Source organism: Pavona decussata, unplaced genomic scaffold (assembly GCF_977016875.1).
Source record: "Pavona decussata unplaced genomic scaffold, jaPavDecu1.1 SCAFFOLD_62, whole genome shotgun sequence".
Taxonomy (NCBI): Eukaryota; Metazoa; Cnidaria; class Anthozoa; order Scleractinia; family Agariciidae; genus Pavona; species Pavona decussata.
In genome coordinates, this window is record NW_028145483.1 from 1,048,886 (window position 1) to 1,071,623 (window position 22,738).

The 22,738-nt window shown below is 38.3% G+C and overlaps 1 protein-coding gene and 2 long non-coding RNA genes across 3 annotated transcripts in view; 2 read left to right on the forward strand and 1 right to left on the reverse strand.

The window, feature by feature from the left end:
* LOC146478871 (uncharacterized) overlaps positions 1-22,738 on the forward strand; it is a 221,721-nt gene that overhangs the window by 198,856 nt on the left and 127 nt on the right. The window lies entirely within an intron of this gene.
* The window catches only part of LOC146478892 (uncharacterized), a 314,457-nt gene that overhangs the window by 11,241 nt on the left and 280,478 nt on the right, over positions 1-22,738 (reverse strand). The gene's annotated exons all lie outside the window — the stretch shown is intronic.
* LOC146478894 (uncharacterized) lies at positions 20,596-22,727 on the forward strand. Its single transcript, XM_085111542.1, has 2 exons — positions 20,596-20,776; positions 21,732-22,727. The coding sequence occupies exons 1-2, from the start codon at positions 20,654-20,656 to the stop codon at positions 22,008-22,010; spliced, it is 402 nt and encodes a 133-aa protein (XP_084967668.1). The 5' UTR covers positions 20,596-20,653; the 3' UTR covers positions 22,011-22,727.

The window sequence follows — 22,738 nt, forward strand, 5'->3', positions numbered from 1 at the left end:
GACATTTGCAGACTGCAGACTGCAGACCGCAGACTGCAGACTGCAGACTGCAGACTGCAGACCGCAGACTGCAGACTGCAGACTGCAGACTGCAGACTGCAGACTGCAGACTGCAGACTGCAGACCGCAGAATGCAGACTGCAGACTGCAGACCAAAGCCTGTTAATTGTAAAATAATACACATTGAAACATAAGAATAAAGGTGACGTCATCATCAATAAGGCAACGTCAAAAAAAAATTGGAAATCGACGAGGTTGATTTTTCCCGCGTAAAGTTACAACAGCCTCGTTCCCAAGTTGTCTTTGGCTGTAAAGGTTCATAAGAAATGGCTTCGGCGGATTCAAAGTAAAATTCTTTCTTTTTCTTCTTCATAGGTTATCGTTATATGATAATAACAAGTATCCGACTAATACTTGTCTATTAAGTAATTCTTCAGCAAAGAAAGTTCGGAATGCGGTGGGATATTGACATCCGATTTGTTTGAGCAATTCCTCTGTGGAATGTTAAAATATACCAGAAATGAACCAAACCCTGGAATAACGGAAATAAATCGTCGGCCTTATTTGTGATGTGGAAGGAATCTATAGGCTGGTTTCCATATTATCGCGGATCGCAGATCGCAGATCGCAATAAGGTCTGCGATCGTCTGCGATCATATGGAAGCCAGCCTTTAGATAGAACATGGTTCTATCTTCTGCGATCGTCTGCGATCGCGATCGCAGACGATCACAGCAGTAGTTTCCATATGATCGCAGACGATCGCAGACCTTATTGCGATCTGCGATCTGCGATCCGCGATCATATGGAAACCAAACTTAAATACTGTGAATGAGAAACCATGTGTAATAGATGCTATCCGCTCGATCCGCAATTAATAATATGAACACCGCTCGCAGAACCATTTCGTGTTAACACGCACCGAACCAATGTTTTTTCGCGAAGGAAAGAACATCATGTAAAGGCTCTAGTGGGTAGTTTTAGTATTATTCTTAAAGTGATGCTGGTTATTTGGTGAGTAATGCGCGTATTTAGTGTGAAAACCAAAATCTTAGAGATTTATTAAGCTTATAATATCTCGCCCCTAAATAAATTATTGTGGTGGTCTGAGAATTTTCGAAAGTATGCAGTGTTATAGGGTTATTATTTTACAGTCTGCGGTCTGCAGTCTGCAGTCTGCAGTCTGCAGTCTGCAGTCTGCAGTCTGCAGTCTGCAGTCTGCAGTCTGCAGTCTGCAGTCTGCGGTCTGCAGTCTGCAGTCTGCAGTCTGCAAATAGGGACTTTAAGATACGGCGACTACGGACTACGGACTACGGACGAGACGAAAATTAGGACTGGGACGAGACAAGTGTGCTCTCGCTTCTCACCGTCGTAAGCTGGCGACGGTGTGTAGGCGAGGAATTTCACGTACTGCGATCAAGGTGAGTACAGAGTTATAAATTATTGTATGAGAAAAGAAAGGTTTCGTTAGAATATGGTCTGAGGGCTTGATGCTTTCTATCACGAACACCAAAAAGCAGATATTTAGCAATTTCAAGCGCTTTTGAACTCCAAAAAGCGAAAAAATTTACGGCTAAGTCGTGTTTACTGATTTTGACCGCCAATTTGTGTTTACTTTTATTTACATGAGAAACAAAACTTGCGAGTGAAACACGCTCTTTGCATTTTGTAGGCAAAAATGACTTCTCCCCAAGTGGAAATGTAAGTACACAGCCTTTTTATCTTTTACCAAAGTATTTGCAAGGAAATTATGATTGAAGTAGTATCTAACCTGTCTAACGTGTGCATTAAATTTTGACTTGCAGCGTCTACAGAGCACCTGAACTGTGGAGGAACCCCAAGAATCTCGGCTAAACGAGGAAGATCTTCCTTGTTCACTCTGAACTCAGTTAAACATTCACTTGAGTCAAAGGAGTCGAGACAAAAACAATCGTACTCCCAGTATGGATATGATAGATTTACTGACTTATAGGCATCAAACAGAAGTACGAATTCTTCTTCGTCGATTATTTCGTCCACTAAAGAGTAAACCAGGGCATCTCGAACCTTTTCAAAAGACATTCTGGACGCAAAATATGAAAAAAGTAAGCGAGTTTTTTTCTTGAGTTTACTTCGCGCTTTGTTCGTAGTCCGGTGTCTGTAGTCTGCGATCTTAACTTCGTATTTTCGCACCACTGTTGTGTATTCGGCCCAGTCCTCCATAGCAAGAAAACCTTGCGTCCAACCGTAGTCCGTAGTCCGTAGTCGCCGTATCTTAAAGTCCCTAATGTCATACACCGGTCTCAGTAACAGGGCCAGTTTGGTTGAAAGGTGGGAGATTGGTTTGAGCAAAAGTGTATTCTAAGAGCCCAAAATGCTGTAATTGGTCTCAGTAACAGGGCCAGTTTGGTTGAAAGGTGGGAGATTGGTTTGAGCAAAAGTGTATTCTAAGAGCCCAAAATGCTGTAATTAGACTCAATAACAGAGCCATTTTGGTTGGAAGGTGGCAGGTTGGCAGTTTGAGAAAAAGTGTATTCCAAGATCCTAAAATGCTGTAGTTGGTCTCAGTAACAGAGCCAGATTGCTTGGAAGGTGACAGATTGGTTTGAGCAAGACTGTATTCCGAGATCTCAAAATGCCTACAATGGATCCCAGCAGAGCCAGTTTGGGATCTTTTATGACAACGTGTGGGAGTTCGATTCTTTATATTAGGCTGGTCACATTAAATGAACCCCCCAAAACAAACCAACCAACAACAGTACAAAAATTCGACAACAACGAACGCATGATGATTCGAACATTTTTCCGACTCAGCCTCAGCTATAAAATAAGTCAGTGTTATATAAAAATGAATATATGGAACCGAGTCCCACTGTGCAAAAACCCGGTATTTTGTATGAGCAAAAAATCTGCTACGGAGAAAAGTCAGAATGACAACTAAGCAGTATAACACCAATTCCCAGTAGAATTTTTGGTATTCTAAAAAGTAGCAATTGAGAACACTTAACGCGGGATGAGGTGTGAAAACGGCATAACTGTCACAGTTGTTATGTATCAGTCAATTCCAACAGTGCCCATCCCCCCCCCCCCCGGCCGATCCCCGGGAATTAGGATTTTTTGAAAATAAACTGGCAAATGCCCCACCACCGGGACAAAATAGTTGTTCAAATGCCCCGGGGTAGGGACTCAAACATGTCAAAAATGTTTTATTTTTTTCGTTTCTTGTCTTACTCTCAGTAAAATCTAAGCCAATCAGGCCAAATTAAGTCCTAGCTGGGTCTTGTTTCCCGTAGTTAGTGCAAAAATAGGTCATTCTACAGCTCTAACATCCCATTTTATGACCTATCTAGACGTATTCAATAAGAAACTTACTCTATTTGCCGATGAATTTGTCATTAAGGAAGCGACGATGCTGTAAGGTGAAAAAAGTGAGATGGTCAAATGCCCTTGGTTAATTGGGTGGAAGGCTAATGCCCGACCCCTGGGATGGACAGTGTGGGAAAATGCCCCACTATTGCCCGGGGGGGGGGGGGGGGGGAATGGGCACGGCTGGAATTGACTGATGCATTAATGTTGAAAAACACTTTCAAGAACAACGCTAGCTAATAAAGGCTAATAACTTAGAATAAGCTTTTGTTATGTTAGACGTACTTCTAAAAAAAAAAAAATAAACTAGCACAAAAAGACGCCACCGAGTAACTGGATCGCTCTATAATTAGTATTTGTCATGAAGATTATCAGCTAGCCAGTGGAAACGAGAATGAAGTCCACTGGCTTACACTAACTGCCAACCTCTTATATTTACTTTTCATCAGTTAAATAGTGTTTAAAATAAAAGCCAGAGCAAGTAGGAATTTTTTTAAAGTCCTAGAAAATGTTTTGAAATATTACCTGAGCTGACAACCTTTCACAGACAACCTTTCATAGAAGCACCAAAATAACTTCTCGATAGCCGCGAGGCAAGGAGTTATTTAAGCCATACGAACCAGGGCTAGCCACAAAGCATTTTTTAAAGTCCTTCAAGTCCTCTTCTTAAAATAATCACCTGTTGTGATCCGTTTCACGGATAACCTTTTATGGAAACGCTGAAATAGATTCTCAAAGAGTTGGGCACGTCCAGGGGCACCTAACGGTTTATTTCGATCTGTGGATGGCCTTAATCGCCTTTAATCGGATTTAGTTGTTAGGAAAACTCAAGTTTTCTTTAACAAAATGACAGCTCAAAATTTCGTAGCGCTCAGTGGAAAACTAATTCCTTTCGTTTTTGGAGGGGCAAATATGTCGTTAAGAATACAAAAAAAGCTCAGCTAGCATTTTCGTAGAACCAACAACCGCTCGAAAATTCTGAAAATAAATTCCGTTCCGTAAAAGTTTCTGAAGCTGAAATTTTCAACTAAAGCATTCCAAAAGATCAAATTGCACTAACTTACACAAATGTCTTTAAAAGGGCACAAAGCGATCCGGTAACAGAGAAGACAACGCTCTCACGCGTTGGGTGCTCCTCGGCGAAAAACCCTCGGGGAACAGCTCAAGTTCAAGTTCAAGTTCAATTTTATTCAAAAATTCAAAAATTTAGAAAAGGGGGAAAACTGGCCCGCAGGGTAGCAAGAGCTAATCTAGGCGGGCCAGAAATACAACAACTGTTTAAGGATAAAATTAATAGAATTTAGAGGAGGTAGAGAAATCACGAGTAACACACACACACACAAAAAAAGGGAAAAAAGTCAACAAATCAACGAGAAAGAACCAGGGCGAGTCTCAAAACATTTTGTACAGTCCTAGAAATCAAACAAAATCACTGCACCTGATCTGATCTGCTTTACAGACAACCTTCCACTGTGAAACACAGATAGCTTCTCGGTAGCTGCGAGACAAAGAGTAAGGTATTTAGTTCATCAAATTTTTCCTCCGTCTGTACCGGAAGTATCATTTGCTTTCATCTCCCGGCATTACTTTGCCAAGCGACAGCATCTAGGATTTTAACTGGACATCTGTTTTCAGTACGTACTTGGGTGAATCACAATCAGAAATTACAACGAATAACAAACGAACAAACAAAAGAAAGGTAACCTTGTGCATTAGCGTTATTTTAGAACAACCATGCGTCAAAATCGAGTCCTTCAGTTCTCTATTGTCATTTAAACATTCTGTTAGCTCAAGTACTGAAAACTTAATGACGCCGTCGAGAAAATGCCATAGTTGACCTAACAAATTAAAAAGCAATAAAGTCAACAAAAATGGTGGTTCTATGAGTTATTTTCGAGCGTATCTCGACTAGAGTAGCTTCGCGCCTTAAAAGGATATGAAGAGCAATTTTACTTGGGTTACTGTCTAAGTGTGTGATGTTTAGTTTGGCACATACTCCGAGTACACAGGATTACCCAGCGGTTTATTTCGATGGATATCTGTTGGGATATCTCGCCTCAAAAATCCGGATTAAGTAGTGGAGAACGTCTATAGTTTTCTTAGATAAAATGTCAGCTCGAATTCTTGTAACACCGGAAACCTACTTCCATTCGTTTTCGAAGGGACAAATATGTCGTTGAAAATGCGAAAAAAAAAAGGTTTGCTAGAATTTTGGTAAAGCTGGTAAATTCGGGGGATGAAATTGCAGTTCAAAAACGTTCTGCAACTTTCAAATTTTACCTAAAGCATCAAACTGTATTAGTTTACACAAATATATGTCTTTAACTGGGGCACATGACAATCTGGAAACCGCAGAAGACAGCAGTTTAAAGTTTTGCTTAAATATTCTCGGCGGATGTACCTGAGTACACTCAGTAATATTCCGAAAAGGAATTAAGCCATTGAAACCAAAATTTTGCTGTAAGTCCGAAAGCTATAGCACATCAATTTAAACGTCTAAAGAAACTGACCATATAAAGACATCATTTAAAAGACAGATCTTTGCAAGATTTTGAAATATTCTGCATGATGTTGATAGATATCCCAATAGAACGTAGCCTTAACCCTTTTACTGTCGACGTGGTCAAACTTTAATGTGATTTCAGAGTCTAACTTTTTGTAATTTAAGTGATCATTTAATTGTGCTGTACATGCAAAGTGGTTCTATATTTTGAGTCTTTGAATAAATGAAACCATAAAGTGCGACCGTTCAAACGAAAGTTTCCTGGCTACTGCGAAGTACTTTCCGGTGGTTCAACCTTTGGAAACAGTAGCCAATGAAATCCGAAATTGTGACCGTTTAGTTCATTGAACCGAGTACTCTCCCACATGTTTGCCATTCAAAAGAAAGCTAACCAGATTAGCACTTTTACTTCGAATATTTTACCAACGACTTCTGCCTACTTCTTTCTTTCCTTCTTGTTGATCTAGGCCGGGAGCTTTTGTAAGCCGAAACTGAAAGATCCTCTACAGAGAATTGCGTCGAAAATAATTGCGGGTTAGCTAGTTTTAACCAACGGAAGCTCAAATAAATGAGTCTTTCAGTAATTAAAACCTCTCAAAGTTTGAAAATATGTATATTAGTAAAAAAAAAAAAAAAAAAAAAAGATTCTCGCCACTGGAAATCATCTAAAGCACTTTCTGGTGCATGAAACATCTGCTCAAAAGATAATTTTGCCAAGAATTTTACTTAACCATATAAAGCACAAGAATTTACTTGACACAAAAGTTCAAATTCCTCCACAATCTGTAAGCTTAAACCCGCATTACCGGCAGAACCACAAATATGGGAGGCAAAGTAAATGTAATGTATTGTAGACCAAACTAGTCAATTTTAGCAAATATCCCGTTAAAATTTCCTAAAATGACGTGATTAAACAGAAAACAAATCCCAATTATAACTATGGGGTATCGGCGACTGTCTTTCCTGAAATTGGTTAATATATACTATCGTATGCAGTCACGTTAATTTTTGAAATACTGCCGATGACCAACAACGAGATCTTTGGATAATACAGTTTCAGAATTTTGATTGGCTCACCAGCAATGAGATATATCAGCAATTATAACATGCCCGAGAAATAACGACCATTAAATCATCGGGCTTCTGGTCCTTATTACAAAATTAAATCAACATTTCTAGCAATATTTCGTCTTCGATCTAGGCGCTTTTGGGAGCCGGGAATTCAGTTGAAAGATCCGATGGCAGAGAATTGCGTCGAGCATAACTGCAGGCAAACTAATTTTAGCTATAGTAAGAAAGCTCGAATGGATGAGTCTTTCAGGAAAACCTCAAACTTAAAAAAATAAATAAATAAAATGAAAATAAAAAAAAATCGTTCTCACCACTGGAAATCGGCCAGTATTCAAATCAATCAAAGTATGTACTCCAAAGGGTCAAAGCACTTCCTGGTGGATGCAACGTCGGCTCGGAAGACAATTTTGCCAAGAATTCGACCAGAAAAATTCACTTAACCATATAAAGCACAAGAATACACTTGACATAAAAAAGTTCAAATTCCTCAACAGTCTCTAAGCTTAAAATCGCATAACTGACAAAACCACAAATCCTGGCATGGGAAGGGGATCAAATGTGTTGCCTCAAAAAATCTAAACCATTGACCAAACTGGTCAGTTTAGCAAATGTCCCGTTAAAAGTCCCTAAAATGAAGTGGTTAACCAGAAAAAATAACATCCGCAATTATAACTCTAGTGTGGGGTATCGGTGACTGTCTTTCCTGGGTGGCTGAACTGGTTAATAGGCACTATCGTATGCAGTCACGTTAATTTTGAAATATTACCAATCACCAAAAACGAGAACTTTAGGGTAATGCAGTTCCCTGAGTTTTGATTGGCTCACCGGCAATGAGATATCAGCCATTATACCATGCCCAAGAAATAGCGACCGTTAGATCACCTTCAATATTTCTTCATTAAAACAAATATTCCACTCGCACTTGTTAGAAATGGGATAATTATGGGCAATTCGGCGCTACGTAGCACGCCTTGTTGTCTAGCCATCATCTCGTTATGACGCACTCTTCGTGTAATATAATTGTTACGAATTTGGCCACAAAACAACCGCGTTAATATCATCTGATAACGTATTGAAAACTGAACGACAATAAACCATTACTGAACTCAAAAAGTGGCAAATTTGAATGCCGCTGAGACAACGATATGACTCAAAACGTAAAAATCAATGGCAGTGCCACATAATCAGTTAATGTTTTGGGAAGCAATGTAAATGTCTTGCCTCAAAAATCTAGACAAAAAAAATCCTTGTCATCTTCTTGAAAAAGATAAAAAGACCGTCGGAAATACAATTATCAGGGTCTTAGCATGGGTTAACCCCCTTATAGCTCTTTAACATTAAAGGCATAAGATAGGTGGCTTTTTAATGTAATCTGGTTATGCAGATGTTGTTTATCGAAGGAAGTTACGCATTGCCGGATTAACATTAAGCTGATCTTAGTCAAGTGGTCAGTGAGGGGCACCCAACGCGAACATTTTAGCAAAATACTTAAAAGGTTGTCTTCTTGTGTCCCCAGATCGTTTTGTGCCCTTTCATTTGTGGAAGCTAATACAGATTAACCGAGAAAGGCCGAAGATTTTTGGCCGAGACGTCTTGCTAAGTTTTTGGATAAACGTTTTGTTTTAACCTTTTTTTACGAGTCAGAGTTTCACACATTTTAGATTACCTTATGTTCATACCTGACTGTAATTTCAGTATTGTTCAACAGATTAATCTCTTTAGATGCTTTAGCTGAAAATTTAAGTCTAAGACAGCGGTTTTAGGAAACGGAATTTTATTCCCTCAATTTAGGTCATTAGAAACATTATTGCAGCCACAACTACTCAGTGGCGATGTCTCCTTTCGTCACATATAAATTAGTCGAGTTACCCTCTTTCAAATACATGTAATTATTATTATAGCCTACAATACCCTGGGCCCCTACTTACGTATCTAATTTGCGTAGGTTGATATCCATGTACGGCTGTAGTTCAGATTTCTCGGTCACCAAACAAACTTTGTGCTGCAATCGGATGTTTGACCGATGACGAAAATATGTGGGAAGACAATTACCTTCCTTCCTTCGCGCTAAATACATTTCAGTTATTTGAACGATTTAATCCAGAGACCTGAAATTAGAGTTAAAGAACAATGCATAAACATTAACAGTTACATTAACATTAACATTCTGTAGAAGATAGATCCCCCTTGAAAGGGGTTTTTAGGTCTATGATTTTAGCAGTTATACAATACCATCAATTATTGAATACTTGTTTATTGTAAATAGTAAATTTCAATGTTATGTTTATACATATAAGAAGGCATGAGTCTTCTTTTACTTTACAATTTCATTACAGTTATTGTTTATGTATCTTTTATATTATTTACACGACCCCACAAGCTGCATAGCTTAAATACTCATCGTCTCAAAATAAAGGTTTTACTTACTTACTTACTTACTTACGAGTGCGGTATAAGCTGGTCGTCAGGGTCGTTCAAACTGTTTCGTTGCTAAATTACGTGGCAGCGAGCGAGTTCAAAGAAAACAAATATTAAAACTCACGAGAGAGGCCAGAATTTTGCGAAAACACTTCGTAGAAACTAATCCCGTAGCTTCTATCTTGCGGTTAGAAGAATTCTCTAACTCAAGCAAAAGTATAGTTGGCTTTGTTCAAAATCTCGACTCATGATAATTTACTGCAGAGAAAAAGATGGCGGACACAAACAATAGGCACATAGAAAGCAATACATATTGATATCTTTTGAAATTCAAAAATTCGATTTCCAAACACCGAGAAGTAGGTTGGAAAAACGAGGCGCAGCCGAGTTTTTCTTTTAACCAACTTCGAGGTGTTTGGAAATAGGAGGAACACTCTTTCGAGTGTTTGATATAGCTTCTTAAACTATTGATAATTCTTGGAGAAATTCGAAGCAAAAGTTCACAAAATTTTATGATAATTAAGATCACATTTCCAAACATCCTTCACGGTAGTGATTTCCTTTGTTTTCTCCTCATGAATTATTAATGAGTTTGAGAGGTACGTACCAGTCGCCATCTTTTTCGATACAGTGGATTGAGTGTGGGTCGGATCTGCACGTTTTTAATCATTTTGGCAATCCAGAAACGCTCTTACGACCCCTAGTAATGTCTTTCAGTAAATCAATGTACGTTTGACTGATATAAAGAATTTGTGAAGATACGAAAATCACACTGTGTATTTTACTATACGCGACATAATGTATTCTGACTATAATTATATAGTTATTCATGTAATATGTCAAAAACGAGGGCGAGTGCTTTATCACGGGTTCCAAATACCGAGAAACAGATGAAAGCACGAGGCCGCAGGCCGAGTGCTTTCATCTGTTTCGAGGTATTTGGAACCCGTGATAAAGCACGAAGCCCGAGTTTTTGACATGTCTTCTCAAATGAAACAATAAGAAATTAATCTCATTAAAATGCAAATGTTTGATCTCAGATGAAAAACATGTTTCATCTCAGATGAAAACCTGGTGGTGTTTCATCTGGTGTTTCATTGGGGTATCAAGATTCATCCACCTGACCGAAATGGAGGTCATTTATTGGCTTTTGACTGCATGAATTATTAATGAGTTTGAGAATTATTCAGACCAAACTGCTACCTTCCAAAACTAAAGTGGACAAAATAAAAACGGAGGTCTTATAAAGCAGACTGGGCATGGTTTTAACTCATTCCTACATGACCAATATCTCATCCTGACCTTCGTATGAGAAAGAGCTCCGCTTATGAAAAGAAGCCGGACTGAATATGCATGACACATTATCCTGTTTGAACAAAGGGATAAATGAGTATGAATATATGAAGCATGTATTTGAACTGTGAGTGACAGATCAAATAGAAGAAGGATCCTCGAAGTTAGTAAGCAACTTAAGCAGTTGCGAAAAGAAAACCTGAAAAAATTCAGGCAGTTGAACGGGATTCGAACCCATGGCCTCTGCGATGCCCGTGCAGTGCTCTAGCATCTGAGCTATCAAGCAGATCCCGGTAACTTACCGGGCCCGATAAGTATATTTTTAAATGTTTTTTCGCCGATTACACAGAGATTACTGATATAGTACTTGGCCAATGTTTTCACAGAATTATAAGATTTTAAAATCTAGTATTCAAAACTAACAAAAATTGACTTCCGGTTACGAAACATTTATCACCAAAGACACTTATCGGGCCAGGTAGACTTTGGAGAAACGGCCTCCTGACCATTTTATGAATTTGTAATATACCCGTGGAGGATGAATAAATAAATATTAATACATGCTCACCTTTCGATAACAGCTGTTCAAAATATAATTGTTATTCTACATAAAATGTCTGCTTAGTTCCAAACTTAGATCATCCGAATCTTCATTGTTTCAAAAAATCTGTTACGCGCTGACCTAACCACTTATAACCCAAAGAGAGCGAGAACACCAATAATGAGAATAATGAATTATGCACCATGACACAGGCATACTCGGAAAAAAATCCGAGTGCTCCTATCAGAAGTCGAACCTAAGACCTTCCGATTACTAGTTCGGATGGTCTACCACTGAGCTACAGGAGACTCGTGGGAGCTAAGGCCATAAAACTAGTTTCATGGGACAAACATACTATATACTGCTAGGATTGGAATGTCATGTGTGGCATATTGCGCAATGGAATAAATGTGATGGAATCATAAATTATTCATTTACTGAATAATTCATCATTTTCATTTATTCACCAGGCGTAAAAAAAATATTCCATCACATTTATTCCAACACCAATAATGTTTTAGTTTTTGGGACACAATGAAAACTGGGCACACCTCAGGAAGTCGTTGCCGTCAGCAGTTTAATTTGAACCGTTACGGTCACACTTTGAAAAATTCTTCTTCAGCACAAGAAAATAAATACTAACAGAGAGGGAGGCATACAACTGAATAGATCGAACTGTTTCTAGTAACAGTTCACGGCTGGTTCGCTATACAGACAAATGTATGGAAAGTTCAAAACACGGCTGGACGCTTTCTTGCACAGCTACATCCCTCCCGTTGAATTTTTTTCTTAAAATCCTTTTCCTAGTGCCAAAGTTTCCAATTCATAAATTTCTCAGAAGCGATGTTTTAGGAAAATTATTTGACATCGGATTTCCATACAAACACTGTTATTTCAGACGTGTTTGCCTACTCGTCAAAATGGCGTCGAAACCGTGATAAGGCCTACTGTTACTCCGCCGTAGAAATAAAGACTCGCTCCTGAATTCGGGAAATAAGAGTCTGCCGTTTAATTTCCTTAAAATTTCTGCGACTTCATTTTTCAGCTAATAAGCATCTGAACTAGCTTACACAAACATGTCTCAGTTAAACGGCAACTAAACTACCTGAGAACCGGCAGGAGCCAACATTTGAAGTGTTTTGGTTTAATGTCAGTCTCGTTAGCTCTCCCTGTCGAAGACACAATGGAAAAGTACTGCTCCTTGTTTGCATATAGTTAATTGAGGGACTGGTTAGGAATCTTTGCCATGAAAACAATGGTGCTGCAATTTGTGTTGGAAAGGCCGCGACCCTGCACAATCTTTTGTTTTAACGTTCACGCCACAATTTAATATCTTAACAAAACGTTTCGATTCGTCAGTTGCTCCAACACATTCCAAATTCTATTGTTTTTTTTTATGCAGGGTCAAGGCCAAAAAGGCAAACAAAAACATATAACAAAGAAGTTTGCCAGGTTTCATAACCATGGTTTGCATAACAAAATCCAATCTACGGACTAAAATTTGGCTGAGTCATAGATGTGGCAATCCTCAACGATGGACTCAATATAGCAGATAAGGTACCGGTGTACTGAATAAATTAGGTGTAAACATTTACGGCTGGAAGCCTGGTCGAATTTCTCCTTAAAATATCGGCAGCATAAATTCAATCCTTACTGCAAAATTCGTGATTCGCGGTCGGGGGTATGGACCAATTTTAGAGCATTAGCGCCTCCCTAATATCATTAATTTTCGTAAACGTCAAGAAATCGTGTACAAATCCTATTTACGTTAGTTCGCCAGAAATCTCCACAAGCCGGATATTGCTCTCAAAGGTTCAGAAGAACCACTCAATGTGCTAACGTAATTCTGCCTGTGATTAAGAGCGCAAAATACATATTCTCATGTCGCTTTTGTGCCACATGTGAGCTTTACCCATTGTTTCCTTCCAATACCAAATTCTCATTCCGTGCAAGAACTTGAAGCATGCGACGACAAAGTATGCTGTTCTCTCGATAACACACGCCAATGCTTATAATTAAAGCTACAGCAAGATAAAGATTACTGAAATATGCGCCAAAAAAAGAAAAGTCATACCGCGGCTCAGTGTGGCGCCCACGGTATTTAATTCATATGGAAGGTAAACCGGGGCATTATGCAACTATAGACAGAACTATGCAAAAAAAAAAAAAAAAAAAAAAAAAAAAAAAAGGATTAAGAGATACAACCAAAAAATGTGCTACAATTAATCACCTTTGTTATTAAAGCTCATTCATATTTAACGAAATAAAAGGACCATTTACACAGGCCAAAGGAACCAAAGAAATTTCAATTTTAATATTACAAAAGTTGTGCTGCATTTGGAAATTCCAGAAGGTTAGCTAAGCTACAATTTGTTGGCCTCCAGTTCAAGTCACTTCTCGGCAGAATAATAAAATTTTCAAGTGTTCTAAAGCCGTTTCTTGCGTACGACATGTTTACCCCCATTTTTTCCACGCCAATCGGCGCACCGAGAACGACAAACAAAAACACAGTCCGTTTTTCGACCCACCTATTCATAGAAATTGTTCTCGACCTGGCTAGGTCCTAGCCTGGGAACATAAATATTCAGTACTCTAGCCAAATTGCACGTGAGTCATGTTGTGAGTATGTTGTTCCGGCTAAAGTTGTTTGGAAGTCTGTGGATGAAGTCCTGATGCGTGACCTGCATGACTCATGCAAAAACTAGAACTATTGAGCAGTATTTACCTATCGAGCTTTTTGCTAAATGTTACTTATGTTTAAATCTGGTAAGGAAATCCTAAATTATGTCTATTAAATGAAAACAATTGAGTACCATTGTGGTTGGTCTCACTTTTGCGTCTGTCGATAAAATTCTGAACTGAGAACTTTCACTGTGTGGTACTGTGACTGATCTTTTAGCGTCCAAACTCCTTCTATTAACACTTTTGAGCCTGTAGATAAAATTCTAAAGTGTGCCCATTCTTCATATGAAAGCTGCTGAATGCAGGTTCCTGCAGCTTAATTTTTTTATTCATTGTCCCGAGCATTCCTAGAAGCGAAATCAGTACAGGTTGACTCACCGCGTTGAACGGTCGTAGTGCCGCATCTATGGCAAATAAAGGGTATCAGTTAACCATTTCACTTTCAGTCGACGGAACGTCCAAATTTGAAAAAGACAGTCCGCCGTTCATTTTTAAGCTGCAACCATTTTTGTTTTCAAGAATTTTACAAATGATAGGGAAAATGGATTCAACAACAACGACTGAGCTGTTGGTTACTGTTTCAGTGCACGTGTCAGGACGGTATTACGCAGTATCATGATTGTATTATTACAAGCTTCTTAAGCTAACGGTTAAAAAAATCTCACTATCTCTTTGCATCATTTCAAAAGGTTCTCATATGGAGAATGTATTAATTAAACCACATTTGAAAACTGGAACTGTTAAATTCAACAGCCTTTGAACTTAAGATTCTATGAAGTTGAAGCTGAGTGCATGCAGACAGCAGTACCTCTGAAAAAGTCATAATTATGCTTTCTTATTTTCCTTTTTCGACAGAAACCGTGTTTCACTGAAAAGATCTTCAATTAAAACCCCGAAGGAAGAAGCTGATTCCAGGCTTGGCGACTTTACTGAAAAAAGTTATTACGGTTGTGACGGTTTGGAAAATAACTCCTAACCGTTTCAATTTCTACTTGAAACAATCAAACGGACGCAAAAAAATATGTTTATAATGTGGTTCCAAGTTTGTGGCTTCAATGTGGTCGAAACCTAGCTTACAGTGCGGGCATTCGAACGAAACTGGTCCTCGACAGTTCTTTCCGCTGCCGTCTGGTGTTTTTGTTTTCCCAATATTTTGCTAAATAAAATTAACCTTGGCACTTAACTTTCAACATGGTCAGTGTATTCTATAAAAGGCTTTAACAAGTAAACAACGTAATTAGGAGAGTTCTTTCAACTGTTATTTTTTGGCACTGTTCATTGTGTTGATAATGAAGGGACGTGCACGATCAAAGCATCCTCCAAGGATGTTTGTGACAGATGGTTTGACTAGATCAGCTGACCTGTTAATCATGCTAGCAAAAGGTAGGACAGAAAACCCTTGAATGGCATGCATAAATACTAGAGGAGCTGTTTGTTTATCGTTTTATTTTCCTTATGTTTTGAAAGGTAACTGTTCATGCGTGTGTGTGAGACATGCATGCAACGGTTGTGTGCGGTGGGCGATCGGCGAGGGAAAAAGAGGCACTCCCATACTTCCACTTGAACTTCCCGTGTGTTAAATTGCCAAAATAAATAAACAAATAAATAAATAATAACAACTCCGATAATCAGATTATAACAAAATGAACGCTATTTCACAAAATATTGAAAACAAACAGCAACCCAGGAAAGATCATGTTCTTTAAATTTACAGTCAAAAGTTAGATTAACACATTTCAGTGTTAGCTCAGGGGTTGAAGGGGCAGGAAAATCATTCACATCTCTTAATTAATGGGGCTGTGATAGAAGAAGAGTGTCGTCCTCTCGAATACAAAATCTAAAAAAAAGATAATCAAAGTACTATTTAAACTGATTAATATAAAATTCGAAAACGCTATGCTTAGGTCTGAAATTTGAGGGACGCAACCGATATTCTCCCATCGAAAATTCCATTGCTGCTGTCCCTCTTCCACGAAGAAATTGAACTAGCTATAGTTTCACACATTTGTCTTACGTGTTATAACATACTGAACTTCAACTACAACTTAAGTGTTATTTTTCTTTAATTTTTATATAAATTCCTGCTGCCTGCAAAACAGCCAACTTACTAATCGTGGGGAGTGGGGGAGGGAGAGGAGACAGGAGAAATACGTTAATGAAAAGTAATCGGATATAAACTTCCCGTTTCAATTATCTTTGCTTTAGCATGATAATAACAACTACAGCATTTATGTCTTAGACCATGAATTTCCCATTGGCAAGTAAACTTAGCTCTACTTCGCAGTTTTTTTTCCTTAATTGTTCCTTCTCAACTGAAAGGTGCTGGAAATTACTCACAAAAAAGTGCTTTTTTTTACCGCCAATGTATTTAGCGCAGAGTACTTATTAGGGACACCCAGATCGAATTGGAATTTGGAAATGTTGGCTTTTAATTTGGTCAATGAGGAGAGAGGAAAATCGGAGTACCGGGAGAAAAACTTCTCGGGGCGCTGTGCAAGGACGAGAGCCAATAACAAACTCAATCTACATATAACCCGGTCCACATTGGTGGGACGCAAGTGCTCTCACCTCGGTAATTCAGCCGGAATGTTGTAAAATATATACCCAATGCTCTTTTCAATTTTAATTTCGAGTTATAGGAAGCTGAAGATCAACAGTTTTGGCATACTTTTAAAGATATTCCTTGGTTTGTAAGACGAAGATCACGTTTCACTTTTCCCTTGTGATCAGCATCAAATTTCTCCTTGTAATATCAATGCTTATTCAACCCCAGAGGTCATGAGAATTAAGGATATGATCACCCAAGGTGAATTGTCTTGATATTTTAATAACTTCTCCGCACTACATTTATAACAAAAGTATGGGGACAAGATAGGAGAATTTGGTCTTTGATATTAGGGGTTTAAGGGTTTAAAAAAATTAACTCCATGTTTTTCCCATACGAACGACTGGCGATAATATAGGCGTTCGACGATTTTCGGCAACCGTTCTAACCCGTCGCCAAGAAGTTAAATTTTCTGTTAGCAGATAAGTGGCAATTTACTTAACACTAAGTTGATAATGACCTCTTTGTTTGTACACGAATTAACGCATCTTAAATGCGTCAGGCTATCGTGTCAACGAGTGCCTCAAATAGCTCTCGATAGTAAACAGTAAACAGACTCTACATGATAACTGCATCGACAAGCGTTTCCTTTTCTCTTGTGATACGCACGTGGAACATCAGTTCACATTGCATTTCTCCCACGTTCAACCATCATTCAAACATCACGTACTAACATAATAATCCGACTCATATATTTCCGAAATATCGCACACGAATTTCGCGAATCAAGAGGCGGATATTGCGTTCAAGAAGTAAATTTAATATATTTTTCTTCCCACCTGGGGGATATGGATATGTTTCGACCGGGCTGGAATCAGGGACGAGTTGCATAAAACTTAACAGCGGGCGTAAATGCCATCGTCAGACGTTAAAATACTGAATGTGACTGGGCTGAAGGCCTGGCGTAAGCAGTTACGTCCCACGTTAAATTTTATGCAACGCACCCCAGGTGTTCAGAAACTGGAGTGGGGCGATTATTTTCATTGTAAATTAAAGGCTCGTTAGCAACTGTTATTTTACAACGAACTAGAAAATAGTTTAGTTTCAGTGGACGGAATTGATGCAAGTGATTATTTTCCTGTTTGTAGCTAAGGAGAAGTGACCTGGTTTTCTGTTAGTACTATCAACTTTCAAGGCTGTTCGTGATCGATGTAAACACTCGGATTCACTTTTTTCATAGTTCTTTTTTGCTGAAAGAAGTAATAAAAGAAGCAGTGGGTTAAAATTGTAAAGATTTCAAGAATTGCTTTGGCATTTTGCGGTCAAGTGGGAAATATAGAAAAAATCTGAAACATTAGCAGATTATCAAACCTTAGACTTCATTGAAAATGTTCACCTTGCCACCTAGACAGCCTAGAGTTAATCTCATTTAGAAACAAAAAGTTGCAAAAAGTCACCCCGAAAAAAACACGCCTTTTAATTAGTCAAGTATTAGAAAAATTGTCGAAGAAAACATTCTTGGGAGGAACAGATTTCACGTTGGCTCAGAATGTTCTCGAATACTTTTCGCTTAAAAGGAAAATAATACGCTCTAACACCAATGGCTAAATTTAACCGAACGTAAGTCATTGCGATTATAACTTAGGATTTTGTGATTTGAAACGCAGAGAGTTCTGATTTCCAGCAATGTTGTTTGCTTTTTAAAAATTTATAGTGTGACATCTAGAGTTTTTCTTTTAATGTTTTCTTATAGAAAGAAAAAGAAACAATGTTGTCCATTGTCTATCGTGCGTACCCGTGTTATCCTGTAGTAGTAAAAAAAAAGTGTCAAACAACGGCAAACGACACGCTGAGCGACATGCAATTAATACATACGATATGTTATCAGTGAATTTTGCTGTCAAGAAAAGCTATTTTTCGCTCACGCTTAAATAACGAGACGTCCACAACTTAATTGTCATAAGCTTTGCCCAATAAGATAAAGACATATTTTATGTTAATCAAGGAAGATCTTAAAATTCCACAGTTCACACAACACTTCAAACAAGTCAAGTGGTCTTTCCTAGCTCGGAGCTAAGTTACATCGCAATGATTGATTTCAGAACACGTGGACGAATGACGTGTGACCCAGTGGGTGTAAGATAAAAGGGAGCAGTTGGCAGAGGGAAGTTCAGTTCTGAGCTGAACAGGTATTCGAGAACCAACAGAAAGTTCAAGCAACACAAGATATCTGCAGAAACCTGTGTTTCTCCTAAGCGACTGGAAAGAATTTCCCACAGCAGCAAAGTTGTCTTAAAAGGGTTAAGAGGTATGTGTTGTACATGTTCAGTATATTATGTGTTCTGATTGCCCAGTTTATCGCTGGAGTATAATTATCAATTTTGGTTCAATGGTATCATCGTTAAGCAATGGTTGTGTTCTTTGGAGAACTTATCTGTCAGAAAGTTTGATAACTTGTACGCTTAGCTACTAGTTAGTGAATGACTCAAAGTTAACCCGATTGTTTAATGTAACGTGCTTCGAAAGTATTGCGACATGTATGAGGTTTTTTTTTCTATGTTTTTCGTTTTTCTTTTTCGTTCGTATTTTTTAAAGTACAGGAAATTTTGGATTTTTTCTTGTTTGGATTAGTAATTGATGGCCACTTCAGGGAGTGAAAGAGCGGGTGATTGCTAAGCATAAGAAAAAATAAGAACAGGAATTTAAACACACAACTCAGTGTGTTAAAAATTACCACACGTGAGATCAGCAAGTTAAGTAGTCACTGGCCGGTGAAGATGGTCGCTCCAAACACTGTGTTTAACCAGAGACGGACTCAAAACAGCGTTTGACTAAGAGCTAATTCAAACAGGATTTCGCAGTCTTGAAAAAAGTTGCTTAAGATGATGGTTGCTTACTAGAGTTTCTTAACAGTGTCTGGCTGACTGAATGAGAACGATTTCATTAGAAAGAGAGACAGTAAAAATGTTGAAAAGAAAAAAAAAAACAACAACAACAACAACAACAACCAGCTCGATTTCATCAAGTTTAGGACAATTTGTTGAACTATAATGTTCATAAATCCTTAGCTTTCGTTACGCAACTACGCTGAGACAGGTCTGGGAAACGTCTGACTTCATTAAAGCAAGAAGCATATGTTTCATGAAAATATGCAAAGAAAATGTCTTAAAATAAATTGCTTGTGACCTTGTACAGTAAGTTAAGTGACATGAATTAAATGGTCTTTTGAAACTACTTGGTGACTTTCCAGCGACTCACAATATTGCGGGCTACGTATCCAATACCATTAATGAGAAATAGGTTTGACATCAATCCAAAAGAATCACATACCATCAAGGGTGGGGAAAGGAACCTTTTGCAATCCTATTGGACGAGGAATGTATTGTATCTAAAAAATGCGTTCGGTCTGAAGGGTTTTACATCACTTTTGTTAGCGACCAACTTGTTTGACTTGTTCGACCACAAGTTGCAATTTGTGGTTTTAATTGTTTGAACTCAAAACAATGAAATTCTGCTCTGTTCACTAAAGTGACATTGTTTTATTTACAAAGAATGAAAGAAAGCAAATTTGCCTTAGCTTTTATGCCACCCACTTGTACATTTGCTGTCGAAAGTATTGAAAAGGAACTGAAGGTGATCTCATTGCTCTAACAAGTTCACTTTAGAGACTCTCTAGATCCGAAAAGGTGAAAACGATCCCAAACTTTACAAGTAGCAGTCACCTCATGAAAGTATATATTGCTTAGTAGCTTTAACCTAAATGGTGACAATTACGATTTTATCCAAGTAATCAGAAGTTAAAACCTGACCCTGTACGGCATAGCAAACAGAACCATGCACATGCTAGCTTTCATTTGAATGGTCACACCGTTTCACACAGACAATTTCCAACAGACTCAAAAAGTTAAACCAGCTTGTACAGCAAAATAAAGAGCACTACAGGATAGTGCTTCCCAGTAGCTTTCATTTGAATGGTCACACTTTAGGATTTCACCCACGCACTCAAAAGCTAGGTTCACCTTGTGCAGCGTAATAAACAGCACCACAGGATAGTACTTCTCAGTAGCTTTCATTTGAATGGTTATACTTTTTGTTTTAAGAGTAAGTTGACACGGTTATAAAATGATTTGTTTTTGTTATTGTGGAGGGACTTAACGTCCCGTACTGCTATTAGTAAATTAACGATATTTGTTTCTTATTACAGTTATTGAAAGCAACCTCTTGAAGGATATTTTAGTTGACAAACGTTTCAAGAACATGAAGACATCAAATTACTGCTCAATCAGTGTATTTGTCCTGTTGGCGGCTTTGACAATGTTAGCATCGGCAAGACCAAGATTTAGCAGAAGAGAACTTCGAAAGAGAAGAAATACATTAGAGGTAAGCTTTAACCCAAGCCCACAACTAAAACAATTTGCCAATAAAAATTTAGGCCAAGCGAAAGTTCACGAAATTTGTGGCACTACCACGTGGAGAAAATTCGAATGAAAAAGAGCATTACATAAAAGTTCATAATTTTCTTTCATTGAGCATGTTTAGTAGATATTCTCTTTAAATAGCAATCCGTGAGAAGTTGGATATTTGTAACATGCGGACAATGCCGCAAATCCTGACGTCAAATCACCTCAAGATGTTTCCAGCATTACGGAAAAGTCAAGCCATACGAGGCAAACTATTAAGCCCTGCAAATAACTGCAAGGTATTTTCATTTGAATACATACATACCGAAAAGTTCATGGCTATGTGGCACTTGTACAAAGAAAGAATTATCTCTAGGCCTCAATGTCGATTTTCGGTCCTTTGAGTTCTTCGCGTGCGCGCGCTTACATTTCGAAATATTGGCGTCGTGACAAGCTTTTTTCAGCGAACTAACTTGACATTGGTCCACTGAAGAAGGGCTAAGCCCGAAACGTTTGGATTTTACAGTCGACTCCCGATAACTCGAACCCTCACTAACTCGAACTTCGCACTAACTCGAACCAATTTTCCTTTCCCTTCAGGTCATTTTCTAGATAATTTTACCCTCGATAATTCGAACTTTTTTCAATTTCCCTTGAAGGTTCGAGTTATCGGGAGTCGACTGTATTTTCAACCTTTATTTGGCACTTTGATTTTCCTATCACCTAGAGATACTTCCAAAGTGGGAAGCTTGTCATCGCAGACATCGCAAAGTACGCTGGACGTCTCATTGAATGGTCCCACTATAGGATTTTATCCTCAGACTCCCAGATTCTCGCGCATTATGAGGAATCTAGACTGCATATCAGGCGTTAAATTGATTATTCTAAACAATACACAATAAGTAAGTAATATCAAGACTTTTCTTCTTTTTCAGGAGGCATTAATGATTTATCCAACTATCAGTACTGATCAAGGCAAGGAAAGCCATCGTGAAGAAAATGAAGCTGAAATGAAAAATATTTTTGAAAGGAAAGACCTCGAGACAAACCCCAGCCCTGTGGTTACAAAAACAACCCCACCTAGACTGCCCACGACCGCTTTCTCCGAGGCTGATATAACCAAGAATAGCAGCAATCAAGCCAAGGGACGAGTGCGCAGGCGCTGTCTACCTGGGTGGCCGTGGTGCAAACGTCCAACAAAAAAACGAGGCTAGCGTACCACAAGCGTGCCCACCAAAGACATCATCATAATAATTTATAGCCATCTGTGCTAAGTAAAAGAAACACATTTAGGTTTCATCGTGCACTAAACATTTCATTAAAAAAAAAAAAATGATGCTAAGGATGACATGCCAGAAACGACCTTTGGCCTTTTTCCGAATTAATGGACCCAATATAAATCATTCGTCATTTCTTCGTATAAAATTGCTCAGCAATTTTACAAGCATTTTGTGCCGCCAAAAAAGTGTTTTCGTCGAATCAGAAGAAATGTCCAGTGAAATACAAAATGTAACTCGATTTTCGGTGATGACAAGAAATGTCCGATATAAAAATTCAATATCTTTGAAAAAGCCATTTTCTGGAAAAAGGCCAATAGAACAGAGAATAACACGAGTTTGCGTTGTATCTAAACGGCAAAATGATTTTCGATACACACGCGCGATTGGGGTGTATAAGAAGCAAGAAGTTCTACAAAGATAAGCATTTCTTTTTTCCCCTACAAGTCATTGTACAAGCCGCATTGATGCGAATTAATTCATAAAACGTGTAAAGAAGGAGTTGGTTTATTTAACGTTTACACTTTGTGCGTGCAGACGGATTTGTTTTGCTGTATTTATAAGATTAAGAGAATCAAATAAAACGAATATTTAAGTGAATTAAATGGCTGGCGTGCGGATAATTTCAATCAATCAATCAATCAATCAATCAATCAATCACCGTT

What these genes read in the sequence shown, in the direction of transcription:
- LOC146478894 (XM_085111542.1), top strand. Translation starts at nt 20,654, where the DNA reads ATGAAGACATCAAATTACTGCTCAATCAGTGTATTTGTCCTGTTGGCG. An exon ending in AGAGAAGAAATACATTAGAG is followed by an intron (nt 20,777 to 21,731) that starts GTAAGCTTTAAC and finishes CTTCTTTTTCAG; the next exon opens with GAGGCATTAATGATTTATCC.